This window comes from Scardinius erythrophthalmus (genome assembly GCF_964197995.2).
Source record: "Scardinius erythrophthalmus genome assembly, chromosome: 16".
NCBI lineage: Eukaryota > Metazoa > Chordata > Actinopteri > Cypriniformes > Leuciscidae > Scardinius > Scardinius erythrophthalmus.
The window spans coordinates 19793995-19806197 of NC_138236.1; the positions used below are offsets into that span (position 1 = coordinate 19793995).

General features: G+C 35.2%; 1 protein-coding gene and 1 long non-coding RNA gene across 2 annotated transcripts in view; one reads left to right on the top strand and one right to left on the bottom strand.

Moving 5' to 3' along the window:
* Positions 1–12203, bottom strand: part of LOC308704580 — a 97407-nt gene that overhangs the window by 75697 nt on the left and 9507 nt on the right. Inside the window, exon 2 of the long non-coding RNA XR_014031817.1 lies at positions 4559–4749. This is a non-coding gene — a long non-coding RNA (uncharacterized lncRNA). The remainder of the gene's footprint in view (positions 1–4558; positions 4750–12203) is intronic.
* On the top strand, positions 1404–4369 carry LOC308704578 (uncharacterized protein). Its single transcript, XM_081389000.1, has 7 exons — positions 1404–1645; positions 2723–2853; positions 2967–3098; positions 3246–3270; positions 3507–3569; positions 3675–3780; positions 4022–4369. Exons 1-7 carry the CDS (start codon positions 1570–1572, stop codon positions 4074–4076), a joined length of 588 nt encoding a protein of 195 aa, XP_081245126.1. The 5' UTR covers positions 1404–1569; the 3' UTR covers positions 4077–4369.

Sequence of the window (12203 nt, forward strand, 5' to 3'; positions counted from 1 at the left end):
AATATGTAAAATATATTTTCAAGGGCAAAGCTATTTAAATGCCCTAAATGAACTAAGGTCTAATCCGGGCCTGTCTGTGAAACCAGGCCATAGGCCATTGTTCCAGTGCAGCTTTATAGTGACTTACAAACCCCAAAGAAGTCAAAGGTGACAGTAAAAAGAATACTCCTTTCAGCTGTTTATGTGAGGGAGAAATCTCTACAGGAACAAAGGCCCATGTTAAATCAAAAGTGACTAATTAACTATCTGTAAAAAAAAATTAGTAAATTACAAAATATAATTTGATTTGAATTTAATCAAATTGACAGTGCTGATAGTGAATAATAAAGAATCAATCCATTTCCATTACATTGTTACACCCACCCTGTATGTGTGGACACACTGGATACTGGAGCATCACTGGATTAAATGTATGTCTACAGTAAAATAAATGTTTTCTAGAAGTCTTCACATCTGAGTCTCTCTTTACATATATTGTGAAACTAGCTTTAATATAAATTAAATTAGTTCCACGAGTCCTAGAGAGAAATAGCAGCTTGTCTGTGACTGTGTCAGTGTGTATTAGTGGTGGGGATTTCTTAATGTTATAGCCACTGCATTATACATTGACTTATTAGTTCAAAATAATACATATTATACAACATGGTGTGTCTAACAATATATTTAAATTGTTATTTTACAAGAGTTTGAAATAAAAGTCACAGTTGGTACTGCATTCACATTTGGCCTTAATTTCAAATGTATTATATGTTTTCTTTAGCAACATATCTCACACAGTAATAAATAAAAGAATTAATCTGGACCAGTAAAAAAAAATTAAAAATCAACAATAAAGATTTTCAACAAACAATACAACACTGTTTGCATATGCTGGCTGTACCTAACCACCATGTGGCGCAATGTAGCGCAATATTCTGGCGCTAAAACTAAATATTAAAATAGTTTCAACTATTTTTGTACTCAAGGAACACAAAACTAAATATAAAATAGTGTAAACTGTTTTTGTACTCAAGGCACACAAAAGCTTTAATGATATAAAGTTTTGCAGTCATTCAGAATTTTTTTTTTTTTAAATATTAATTAACAACATGAACTTAATATAGGATTAGAGTTAGGTTGAGGGTTAGTTGTTCCTGTGGTAAGTACATGTAAACAAGAACACTAATAAAGTGTTACCCAGATTCCGTTAGAAGGCGCTATAAACAAATGAAATAATTTGAAATTAAAAACTTTCTTTTTTTGGGATCACCTAGGTGACCATTTATGATGACTGCTGAGCTCATTAAACTTCTTAAAGAATATACATTTTAATTGCACAAGATAATGAAAAATATTGGTATACAAGCACACACACACACACACACACACACACACACACAGAGAGAGAGAGAGAGAGAGAGAGAGAGAGAGAGAGAGAGAGAGAGAGAGTTTGTAACGTGTTAGAAACAGGAAGGAGGAAATATGCGTGTTTGTGCCCAATCTTCATTCATACAACAGCTCCCTTCCCTGTCTAGCACAGTAGCCTAATTATCACATTCGAAGTAGTCCGTTTGAAGTTGCAGTCAGTCTATGGCAACAATTATGAGAGACGTGATTTTTGTACTGATGCTATGTGCGGGGTATCTGGCTTTCAACAAACGGAACGGTAAGACATTGCAATATAAGCTTGCAACTTACAGCTAGTGTCATACCAACATCAGTGATAATAACCTTTTTGTTCTTTTTTATTTTATTTTTAGCGTAAACTCTTTAAGTATTTCCAGTATCGATATAGTTTAATTATTTTATTTATTTATATGACTTTCTTGTTCGCGCAAAAGAGGCTCGCGCATCTAGCTTGCGGTTTATAATAACGTTTTGACAACACACACAGCAGCAATGAAATTGTTGTAGGCTATTTGAGACTTTTGCATATTTGATATTTGCAGATGTGACGCGATGGTACGTATATATGTATACAAACATCAGACGTTGTGTGAGTGATGTCAGTCTTATGTCATGATTTGTCATGCCCTTTTAAGTTGTTCGTTTAACGTTCTTTCTCAAGGTAGAAAAGTCAACAGCTTAAACGATGGCTCTTATGGCTCTTTAATTTTAGCAAACTGCCAAAAAACCTTTTCAGTGTGCAGCTGAACCAAGAAAAGCTTACAATTGCACGGAGCTGAGCATGAATGGCAGAAGAAAAAAGACTGCTTCCTAAAGACAAGTTTATAGGTAAATAAATGTAAAATATAGAAAAAAAACAAAAATATATACCAAAGCTCAGGCCTTTTCATTTGATTGTCCCTCGGTCGGTCAGTCCGAGTAAAAACATTTGTTTGTCCAGGAAAAAAAAAATAGATTTGTGTGTGTGTGTTGTAAATATAATTTATTCCGAATTAATATTCTCATCACTGTTCAGTCAGCTTTGACAAATATAAATCGCCATATTTATGATATTTTATATCATATTACCTGTAATATAACTTTATATTTTATAACCTGCATGGTTTCGCAGTGAATGTGTATTCACGAAATGCATGTCATCGTTTATTGGGGTTTTGAATGTAATGCTTTATAAATGCAACTTAGTTGGAGATGCCTGGATTGCGTTTACTTTACACAGAATTATAGAACGAGTCTGATTTAAACTTTATATAGTAGGCCTAAGTGAATTTAAAAATGAGCATATACACACCTTTTACAGTTTGTAACCTATGGCATTGTGTTTTGCGTTTTTCAGAATGTCCCACAACGCAGAAAATACTTCAATGTGAGAACATGGTTACCTCCAAGGGATTTACATACCAGGTGCCTCAGAACATGACAGTTTACCTGAGAGATCGCCATTGCGAACATGGATGGTATGATACGGTAAGCACGTCTTTTTGTTTTGTTTTGTTTAAAAGACAAATTAATATATTACAAATATAGGCTATTTAAGTTTTTTATTTTTGGTAATCATTCCGTTTTTCTTTTGTGCATAGAATGGAACATTTATTGCTGACTCAACTATCAATGGGAAGAAGTTAGGACCTTTTGTGGCTGTGACTCCTCAGAACCTCACACTGCGGACTTGTGCAAGCCTTCAATGGCAAATCCAATGTGACAACATTCAGGTAATAGCAACAAATGTACAACTGTCTGTGTATTTACACATGATAAGATCGTAAGTGCTGAATAAATAAATGCAGTGCATAGACTCCAATATCAATTTGATTGCGGGCAAGTGAGGTCCTAATGATATTATTCTCGTTCTGTTACAGTTGCACTGTACTATCAATTATACAGGTAAGCACCACAAAGCATCACACCATAAATGCTCTTGTCTATTAAACATCTTAGGCCTGTTTATTAGAGGATTAGTTCACCCAAAACTGTGTTATTTATGTAACCAACATGAAAGGAGACGTTAGGCAGAATGAGAGTCTTTGTTACCACTTAAATTCATTATTTGAGAAGATGCATCATGCAATGATAATGTAACAGCATAAAAAAGGTGTGCATTTGTGTGTGTTTGTTTAAAGTGAAACATCGAGCAACACATGACTTCCTGCCAGAAAATTACACATTTACAGGAGACAAAGATGGTAACCAAAGTAAACATCTTAAATTTGTTATGAAAACTCCACCATTAACTGAGTTTGTCTTTATCATGTGCTATGCACACCTCTCTCTTGTCATGTTTGTTTCAGCAATTTCTCTCAACTGGCTAATTGCTGTAATTGTGGGGAGTGTGGTTGTGTCTGCTACCATCCTGTCTGTTACCATTTGGTTTTTTCGGGAAAAAATTGTAAGAAGGTATGTGCCTGTTATAAATGTTTGTGTTCAGTATTGCTGTTGTTGGTCGTGGGATGTACATGTACATACTAATGATATTACCCTATGAAGATAAGAATATGTACACATTAATGTGTGCCTCCGGTACACATTAAGCAATAAAAAGCATATTACCATTTTTTTTTATAATAATAATAATTGTCTTTTTATATATTTGTTTTTCTATAATATTTGGAACTGTTTTTACAATTTTTTTTCCTAGGTCTGACTACACTCCAGGTGAAGGTGGATCTGAGATAGCAGATTCTGAATTTTGAAAGTCCAAGTCACAAAGGTCATCCATATTTGTAATTATATCCAAATGGCATTATTTGTTTGCAAGTGGTATGCATCTTATTTTTTTTTCTCCATGAGATAAACTGGACCTGCTATATATTAAGCGGTTTTAACTACTATGTCATAACATTTAACAGTATTGTGTATTCACTTAAATATATTGTGTTATAAGGTCATATGTTTTTTAAACAAATCAACAAGGCTATATAGTTCATGATTTTGTGTTGTCTTCCTGGTTGTGATGTTACAAATAAATACAAAATGTCTCTCCATGAATGTAAGAGCTGCTTTCAAATGGATTGGATGACTGGACAGAATAATTATCTGATGTTATCACCATTGTGTGTGTTGCAGCAGACCAGAGGAATGCATGACATACTCTTATGATGACATCAGCAAACTGTATGATTCATGACTAGCCGGGCTTTCCTCACTGCAGCTTTCCCAGTCAAACCCAACGCACCTCTTTTAGCTGTGTGCTTCCACTTTGTTGAGCCTGGAAAAGACTGGTATCTCTTCTCCATTCCAGAAGTTGCTCAGTCAGAACAACGGCAGGTTCAGCTGCTGGGTTCACACACATGGCTACTCCGTTTGCAGTGCAGAAGCACTGGCTCATTGTGCTTTCACGTGACGCGTTTACAGTGGGCAACTGATCTGCGGATGTAAACCAGAAACACAACAATAATTCATTATTTTTATTTCAAATCCAAAAGTTTTTTTTTCAGCATTGGGATGCTCTTTGTAGGGTAACGTGTGGGAAGATGCCCCTTAAGAACAATGTGGATTTACTTTTAGACTGTAACATATTTAGGCCCTGCAAGTTTAGCATGCATCAGCCAATGTGCTATTCTTATTAATATTTATATATTGTAATAGTGTCATTAATGTTTAATACTAAATCTATTAGAGCTATTCTATTTAAAATGTTTTTTTGACAATTTAGTAAGAAAGGTACAATTTTGAAAGGTAAAATTATTATGACTTTTAATTATTATGTGCAGGCATATGAATATTTACTTTTCTAATTTCCCATATTTTCATTGAGGATAATAGAAACACCATGAAATCAAATTGAATGATTTCTCTTAGCTGCGAAGATGTCTGAAATGTAGGCTTCATCTAATTCATGAAACTACTGAATAATAACCCCATTAATTATAACAATAATTCAATTTAAAAATAATAAAAAGTAACAAAATGTTGTAACTTTTACGCCAGGAATCCAAAAACATCCACAAATCCCTCATTGCAAAAAATATATATATATATTCAAATGAATGTCATTATATTGTCCAGAGACAAAAAAAAAAAAAAAAATTTGATCAATTAACATCAAAACTGTTTCGCTGACATCTTAAACTGTTGATATTCAGATGAAATGACAAAATAAAAATACGCACTGCAAACGGAGTGTGTGTGAGCCTGCGTTCTGCTTCGGGATTTCTTGCCGTGTATAGGTTATATTGGACGCAGCCAGGCTATAGTTTTTTTATAGTAAATATTTATTTATTTTTATATTAATTGCTGAACACTTTAGCTATGGGAAATTAATACTTTGTTACTTTCTTATACGTGAGGCATATGGTCGTAAATCGTGTTAAATACTGTGCAACATCTACAGAGGTCACATGTTTGTGTTTGTGTGTGTGTGTGTGCTCATGTAAACTAGCCTATATCATTCAAATCCATCAATTAAATAAAAATATAAACCTTGGCCTATTCTGTGAACTGAATTGTCCCTAATTGTTATTTTAATCTGAAATGGGTCACATTAAAAATAGCCTCACTGAAAAGTTAAAGTAGGCTATACGAATTAAGAATACTCTTGGACGTGTATTTATGGATGGAGTAAGAACATGAGGTAGGTGTTTAAAAGATCCGTGCACTGGTTTAAGTATGATGAAGTCAGCACTCAGCATTCTAACTTAATGTTGTCCGAATTAACATGTCTGTAATGAACATTGGTGCCAACGCACCAATGTCAAAATCATGACCCATTTTAAAAGTTAGTTGATTTAATTCAATCAATTAGCCTAAATAAATTATGTGATTAAATAATTAATTACACTTTTAAATTGAATTCAAAAGCAATTATTGCAAAATCAGAATTAATTCATTCGAATCGAATCTTTTTATAGACTTCTCTAGGAAAAAAAAAAATATTCGTTGAATTTAATACTTTTTTATGGTAAGTGGTTGCACACTTGATTTTATCTACATTTAAACAAATGCATTAAGTTTTAGTTCAACTTAATGTATTTGTTTAAATAGCTAAAAATCAATTGTGTGCAACCACTTACCATTTTTATCAAATTCAACGAATCCTTTTTTTCAGCGTGTCTTGAGGAAGAAAAGTAAACAAATCGATATCAATCATTTCATTTGCAGGCACCTTTTGTAATAAGTTGTGAGGCCTTTGGATCTCAATATCACTGTTGGTATTTTCTGAAGAACAGTGCGCAGTTTAACTGCTCAGCTCAGGCCTATATCAAACTATCAGTGTCGTAAAAGATACAGTAGGCCTTGGCGCGAATTTATATGCATTGATAAGCGAGCGCAAGTTGCAGCAGCCGCGAGGACAGTGAATGTGCAGGCAGACAGTCGTAAATGAATGATTGATTGGTCGCGGCACTGTGTGCAAAAAATAAATAAAAATACTTCGGCCTAATGTCTGATGTTTGGTTACACGAAGCAAATCATCTAGACAATTATTTGGTTTTCTTATTTAATGACCGACAATTTAGTTGTAATAATAATTTTGGCATAAGGCTTATAAGTCCTCATGCCACAACATGTTGATGCTGAGTCAGAATGAATCTCTCACTGACCTTGATTTTGCTGTAGCACAACCTTTCTGAACATGCTTTTCATTTAGAGTTTTTATTTTTTTTGACCTTTTTGACTTTTGCTGTTGGGTTACTGTATTTTTACAGTATGCAAGTGCTGAACATACAGACAGGCCTACTATATTCATTATAATATATGGCAGTGCATACAGTATACAGTTTATTCACCTTATTACTGCAAGTTGCGATATATACATTATGGCAAAATTAATTTTACCATTTGCAATTATTTACCATTACAATATACTTTTTTTCTGTAACTGCATGCTTTGGATTCTGTGTTCTCCATTTTTTTAATGTAGTGTCTAATTTATGATCTGTAGTGTTTAATATTAGCCCGCTGTGTGTATGATCTGAAAGGATTATTTGACTTAGAGCCAACCCGATCATTTTTGCCAGAAGAGTCAGATGTTCTCTGAATAGTTTGAAGATATGGTTTTGTATTTAAGGTTTTGAGAAAGAGGGGGAGGGTTTCGAGAAATGTGTTTTAGCAATTCAGAAAAACTGTAACAAAACAAGAGAAAGTGTTAATCTAAATAAGGCAAAATATATAGCATAAAAATTATAATAATAATGGTCAGAAAGTATTGTTATATTCTGAAGACAAACAACATTTTAAAGGATTTCCCTCTTTATATTCTGATATATAAAAGCCTATACAAACTGTTCAGCAGGACAATCTCTGTTCATTTTACTACATTTCTACAAAATGTAGCTAAGTTATTCAACCCTACCATGTTATAGTTGTCATGATCAGATAACTTCTGCACATGAGTAAAAAAGAATTGTGGTTAAAATCTCCCAGCATGCAGGGTCAAAGCTTTACTGTAACCTTGGTAACAGAATCACACACATGTAAACAAAATGGAATAGTAAACACCATTGCCAGACCCAGTCACACCCATTTATAAGAAAGAGGATGAATTAAAAGAAGCAGCAGGGGAATCACCTCTCCAAATGTTGCTTATCACCGTTACAGTGAAAAGTGAAATAAATGAGGAAATATCTGACAGGGCAAATTCTTGGTTACTTGGACATGTGCACTGAGAAAGAAAAAAACTGTTGGGCCAGTGATAAACAACATATCTGAGGGGGGATGTTCAACTGGCTGGCTATGTAAGCTTCTGTATGCTGGAAATAATGGCAACTTGGACAACAAAAGTGTAAATAATAAGAAGCCAGTTTAAATAAGACCACAATCAATTTCAGGCATTCTTACATGATGCTCTATATATAAGAACACATCTGTAGTGTCAGGGTTCTCCTATGAAAGTTCTGTCAGTCTTGTCTTTGTTTAATGTTTCTTTGTTTGTGTTGTGCTTGAACACATTGCTCTGTCTTTGTTTGCATGTGTACCTCGCACTAACTCCTCACATGTGCAAACATTAATTGCTTTACTTACTCAAACACCAACCAATCATGGCTTTAGAATAGGCCTATAAATAGGCCAAAGGTCGAGTGAATTAGTCATCATCTTTGTGCCAATTCCTCTCAGTCTTGTTCAGAAATGTACATAGAAGCTCATGAAAGAAGAGCTTTAGGTTTTGAATAACTGTGTGTATATGATATATCCAAAATATAATATTATGGCAAAGGTGTTTGCAATGCAAGACAAATATTTGCTTTTGAGATGTGTTTGTGATATTTTGAATGCAGTGGTTTATTTTGCAAGAGATGTGAGGCAGTTAGCATTTTGAGTGTGCAATTCCTGGATTTGTATGTAAAGTTTTGAAAAAAAAAGAGGCAAAGTTTTGAAAATGTGTGTAAGCAGTTAAAAAAACTGTAATATGAAAAAATGTACATTAAAAGTGAACCTCAAGGAACATACAAAGATCATTTACAAATCTGTCATGATCCCTTTAAGGCAGCAGTCCTTAGTCTCCTTTGAGAGGTTAATGTGTATCATCAATCCTTTAATACTGTTAAATCGAGAAGACTGTAGTACTCTAGAGGGATTAAGGCTAATGGATTTGGATAAGTGACTTGACTTATCTGCTGCAGTAGAGATGTCACACACCCACGTAAACACACGCACACACACTCATGCACATGCACACACACACACAAACATACAAGGTTTTCATGTTTTATGCTGACTTTTCATTGACATCATTATTTTTAAACTGTACAAACTGTAGATTCCGTCCCTTACCCCAAAACCTACCCTTCACAGAAAACTTTCTGCATTTTTACCTTTTCAAAAAACATCACTAAGTATGATTTTTAAGCTGTTTTCCTAATGGGGACCAAAACAAATTCCCCACAAGGACACGGATTTCAGATATTGCCATCTTGTGGGGACATTTTGAGCCCATAAAAGGGTATACCTGAACCACAGACACACGTTTGTATGACTATTTCTGTGAGGACATTAACAATATAATGCAATCCCTAATATCCTAACCCTTACCCTAACCTTAAAAACAAGTCTTAACCCCACTGGCCAAAAGATCCTCACTTTATCCTCACATACTCACTTTGTCCTCACTCCAGTGGTGTAAAACGTAAACTGTAGACGGATACAGCACACACACACACACACTTTGTGTTTCCATGTTTATGAGGTCTTTCCATCGACATAATGATTTTTATAATGTGCAAACTATATTATATTCCCTACCCTTAAAGGGGGGGTACAATGGTGTTTCATGTATTCAGAGTTGTTTACAGTGTTAAAGAGATGGATTCTCATGCTAAACATGGGTAAAGTTAAAAAATATATATTTTGGACGAATAACGGAGAATTTCTGTGACGAAAATCTTACTTCCGGGTTGGTACAAGTTTCGGCTGTTTTTTTTCGATCGTGGATCTAATGACGTAGATGAGAGTGCAACTCCTTATATGAGCATTTCTCTCGGAAAAGCGCGCCCGCGCACACGTCGACCAGAGGAGAGCGAGACCGCGCACATCAACGCGCTTCAACAGGAAATCATCGGCAGCCAGTGCTGCATAGGATTTGTTCAAGAATGTCTCCAAAAAGTGTGTTTTTGGATGTGAGGGAAAGCTTACCGTGTTCAGCTTTCCAAAGAACCCAGTGTTACAGGAACAGTGGATGCAGTTTGTTTTTCCGGGGCAGCAACGGAGTGTACCAAGTGCGGTTGTGTTTTCTGGTCATTTCAGTGACGAATGTTTTATTAACAAGGCCCAGGTCGACGCTGGATTTGCAAATCGTTTGCTATTAAAACGTGGAGCGGTCCCAGTGATAAAAGACCCCATTCATGTAAGTACAACTGGATCAGATTTCTGTCTTTTGCTGGAAATCAAGCACCGCTTGACTCTATAGCTCCGCCTCCAGGACCTCGGCTTTTTCCGGAGAGAATCGGAAAGCTGTATTTTACTTTTATAAATATAATAAAATTAAACACTTTTGGAGATATTAAAGATTCACTACTACTCTATAGGTACTCAAGATTAACATGAGATTAGGTGAAACTGTGCATGTTATGTACCCTTTAAACATTGTACCCTTGTACATTTTTACATAAAAAACACAGTTTAGTATGATAAGCTGTTTTTCTCATGGGGACCAAAAAAATGTCCCCACAAGATCCAAAATTCATGGGTATAAATATTATTATGGGGATATTTTGTCCCCACAACATTAACACCTGGACTGCACACACATTAACTTTATGTAATTCTTGTCCATAGTTTATGTACTGTTCAATGTGCTATAATGTATATAATGTCATATTTTCTTCACTTTTTGCAAATCACACAACTAACAAGTTTTTGCATTTGACTGTTGTGGTATGATGCTTTGTTATTGTTGTACTCTGAGAACTTTAGAAAGTCTTTTCCGGTGGTTGAAAAACAAAGTGGTGTGATTATTTTTTCTTGACTTGACTGGCTGCAGTAATAGTTTGAGGTGTCAATGTTAAAACTGGCATGTGATTTCTGAGAATTGAGAAGTAGTACTACTAACATGCTGATTTGGAAAGATGTTTTTGTGTGCCAAAGGCATACTTTCATAGACCGCCTAAAACCAGTGTGAGAGCAAAACAGGGGGTTTTGATAAGAGTGAATATAATATGATGGGATAAGTAAATTGTACCCCCACCTTTAATTTTTCTCTTGCTCATAGATGCCACAATCTCATTTCAACGAATTCATTGAATGGGTGCTCTTATTTGGTCTGTTTTGTCAAATTGAAGAATTACAGTCTAATTATTTGCAATTAGAATTATGAACTGAATTATGAACTAAAGCTGTGGTTATTTCAGAACGTTAAACATGTTCTGCATGTGTTCCGTGGTCCACCACATATCCTGCAGCTTTTATGTACAGCGATGAATGATTTAAACTATCAGCTTAGGGTTGACAATTATTACTAACCTCTGCTGTTAATTTCTTTCAGAGAAATGGGTCACATGCATCAGAGGAAAATCCCCTGAGTTCTCTGCTTACTGTATAAGCATGCTATCGACCAAGCAAACTTATTTTTTTTTTTTACATATAGTAAAGTTTATATTGAATTATGGGGATTTATAATTACTGATTCTATTCAAGTCCCAACAATAAGTTTTGAGCCTTGTTGTTGTATTTTTACATACTTTTTGCAATGCATTTTGAATGCAGGTGCATATTAGGGTCATCTTATCTTAATTTATTTTTCTCCCTTATAGCAGTTGAATTTGCAAACAGATAACAAACCTCCCCAGAGCTGACTAGAAATCTCCCTGTGGTGTTGCGTCAGAACTCATGTGAAATATTGTTACAAAAATCCCGGTGCTGTCATGTGTTTCCTTTCTCTCCCTAAGATAGTTGTGGAAGTCCTAATATAGGCCAAAACGCATGGTTCTGTCATGATTTACTTACTCTATTGATCCAAACCAGTATGACTTTTTTCCATAGAACACAAAAGGAGATGTTGGGCACGTCATGCGCTACAGTCATTAATTTTTTTCCGTGATTGTAATTCCTGTGGAAACACATTTATATTGCCTCTGCATTAAATATTCTGTGAAACATTTTTTAAAAACTAAATTTGATATGTCAGAAGCTCCATCTCTTTGTGCAGAGAAAAGCTAATATAGTTTAGGTATAAATACTTAATTCTGAATTGAATGGTCACTCTATCTGTGCGTTCACACCGCCGGCGGCGAGAGCGTCAAAGTGGCCGGAAGCCATTCATTTTCAATGAGAGCCGGCGGCGAGCTCCGGCGAGGGCGGCGCGGCGCGTCTTGGACGGCGAGAGCGGCGAGAAGAGTTGAAATCAAGTCAACTTTATGGTAATAAGCTATGACGCGGTTCGGCGGCAA

Bases quoted from the DNA above. Each gene is read 5' to 3' on its own strand.
- LOC308704578 (XM_081389000.1), top strand. From the start codon at position 1,570: ATGGCAACAATTATGAGAGACGTGATTTTTGTACTGATGCTATGTGCG. The intron at 2,854-2,966 runs GTAAGCACGTCT...TTTTGTGCATAG, and splicing joins AACATGGATGGTATGATACG to AATGGAACATTTATTGCTGA. The intron at 3,570-3,674 runs GTAACCAAAGTA...TGTTTGTTTCAG, and splicing joins ATTTACAGGAGACAAAGATG to CAATTTCTCTCAACTGGCTA.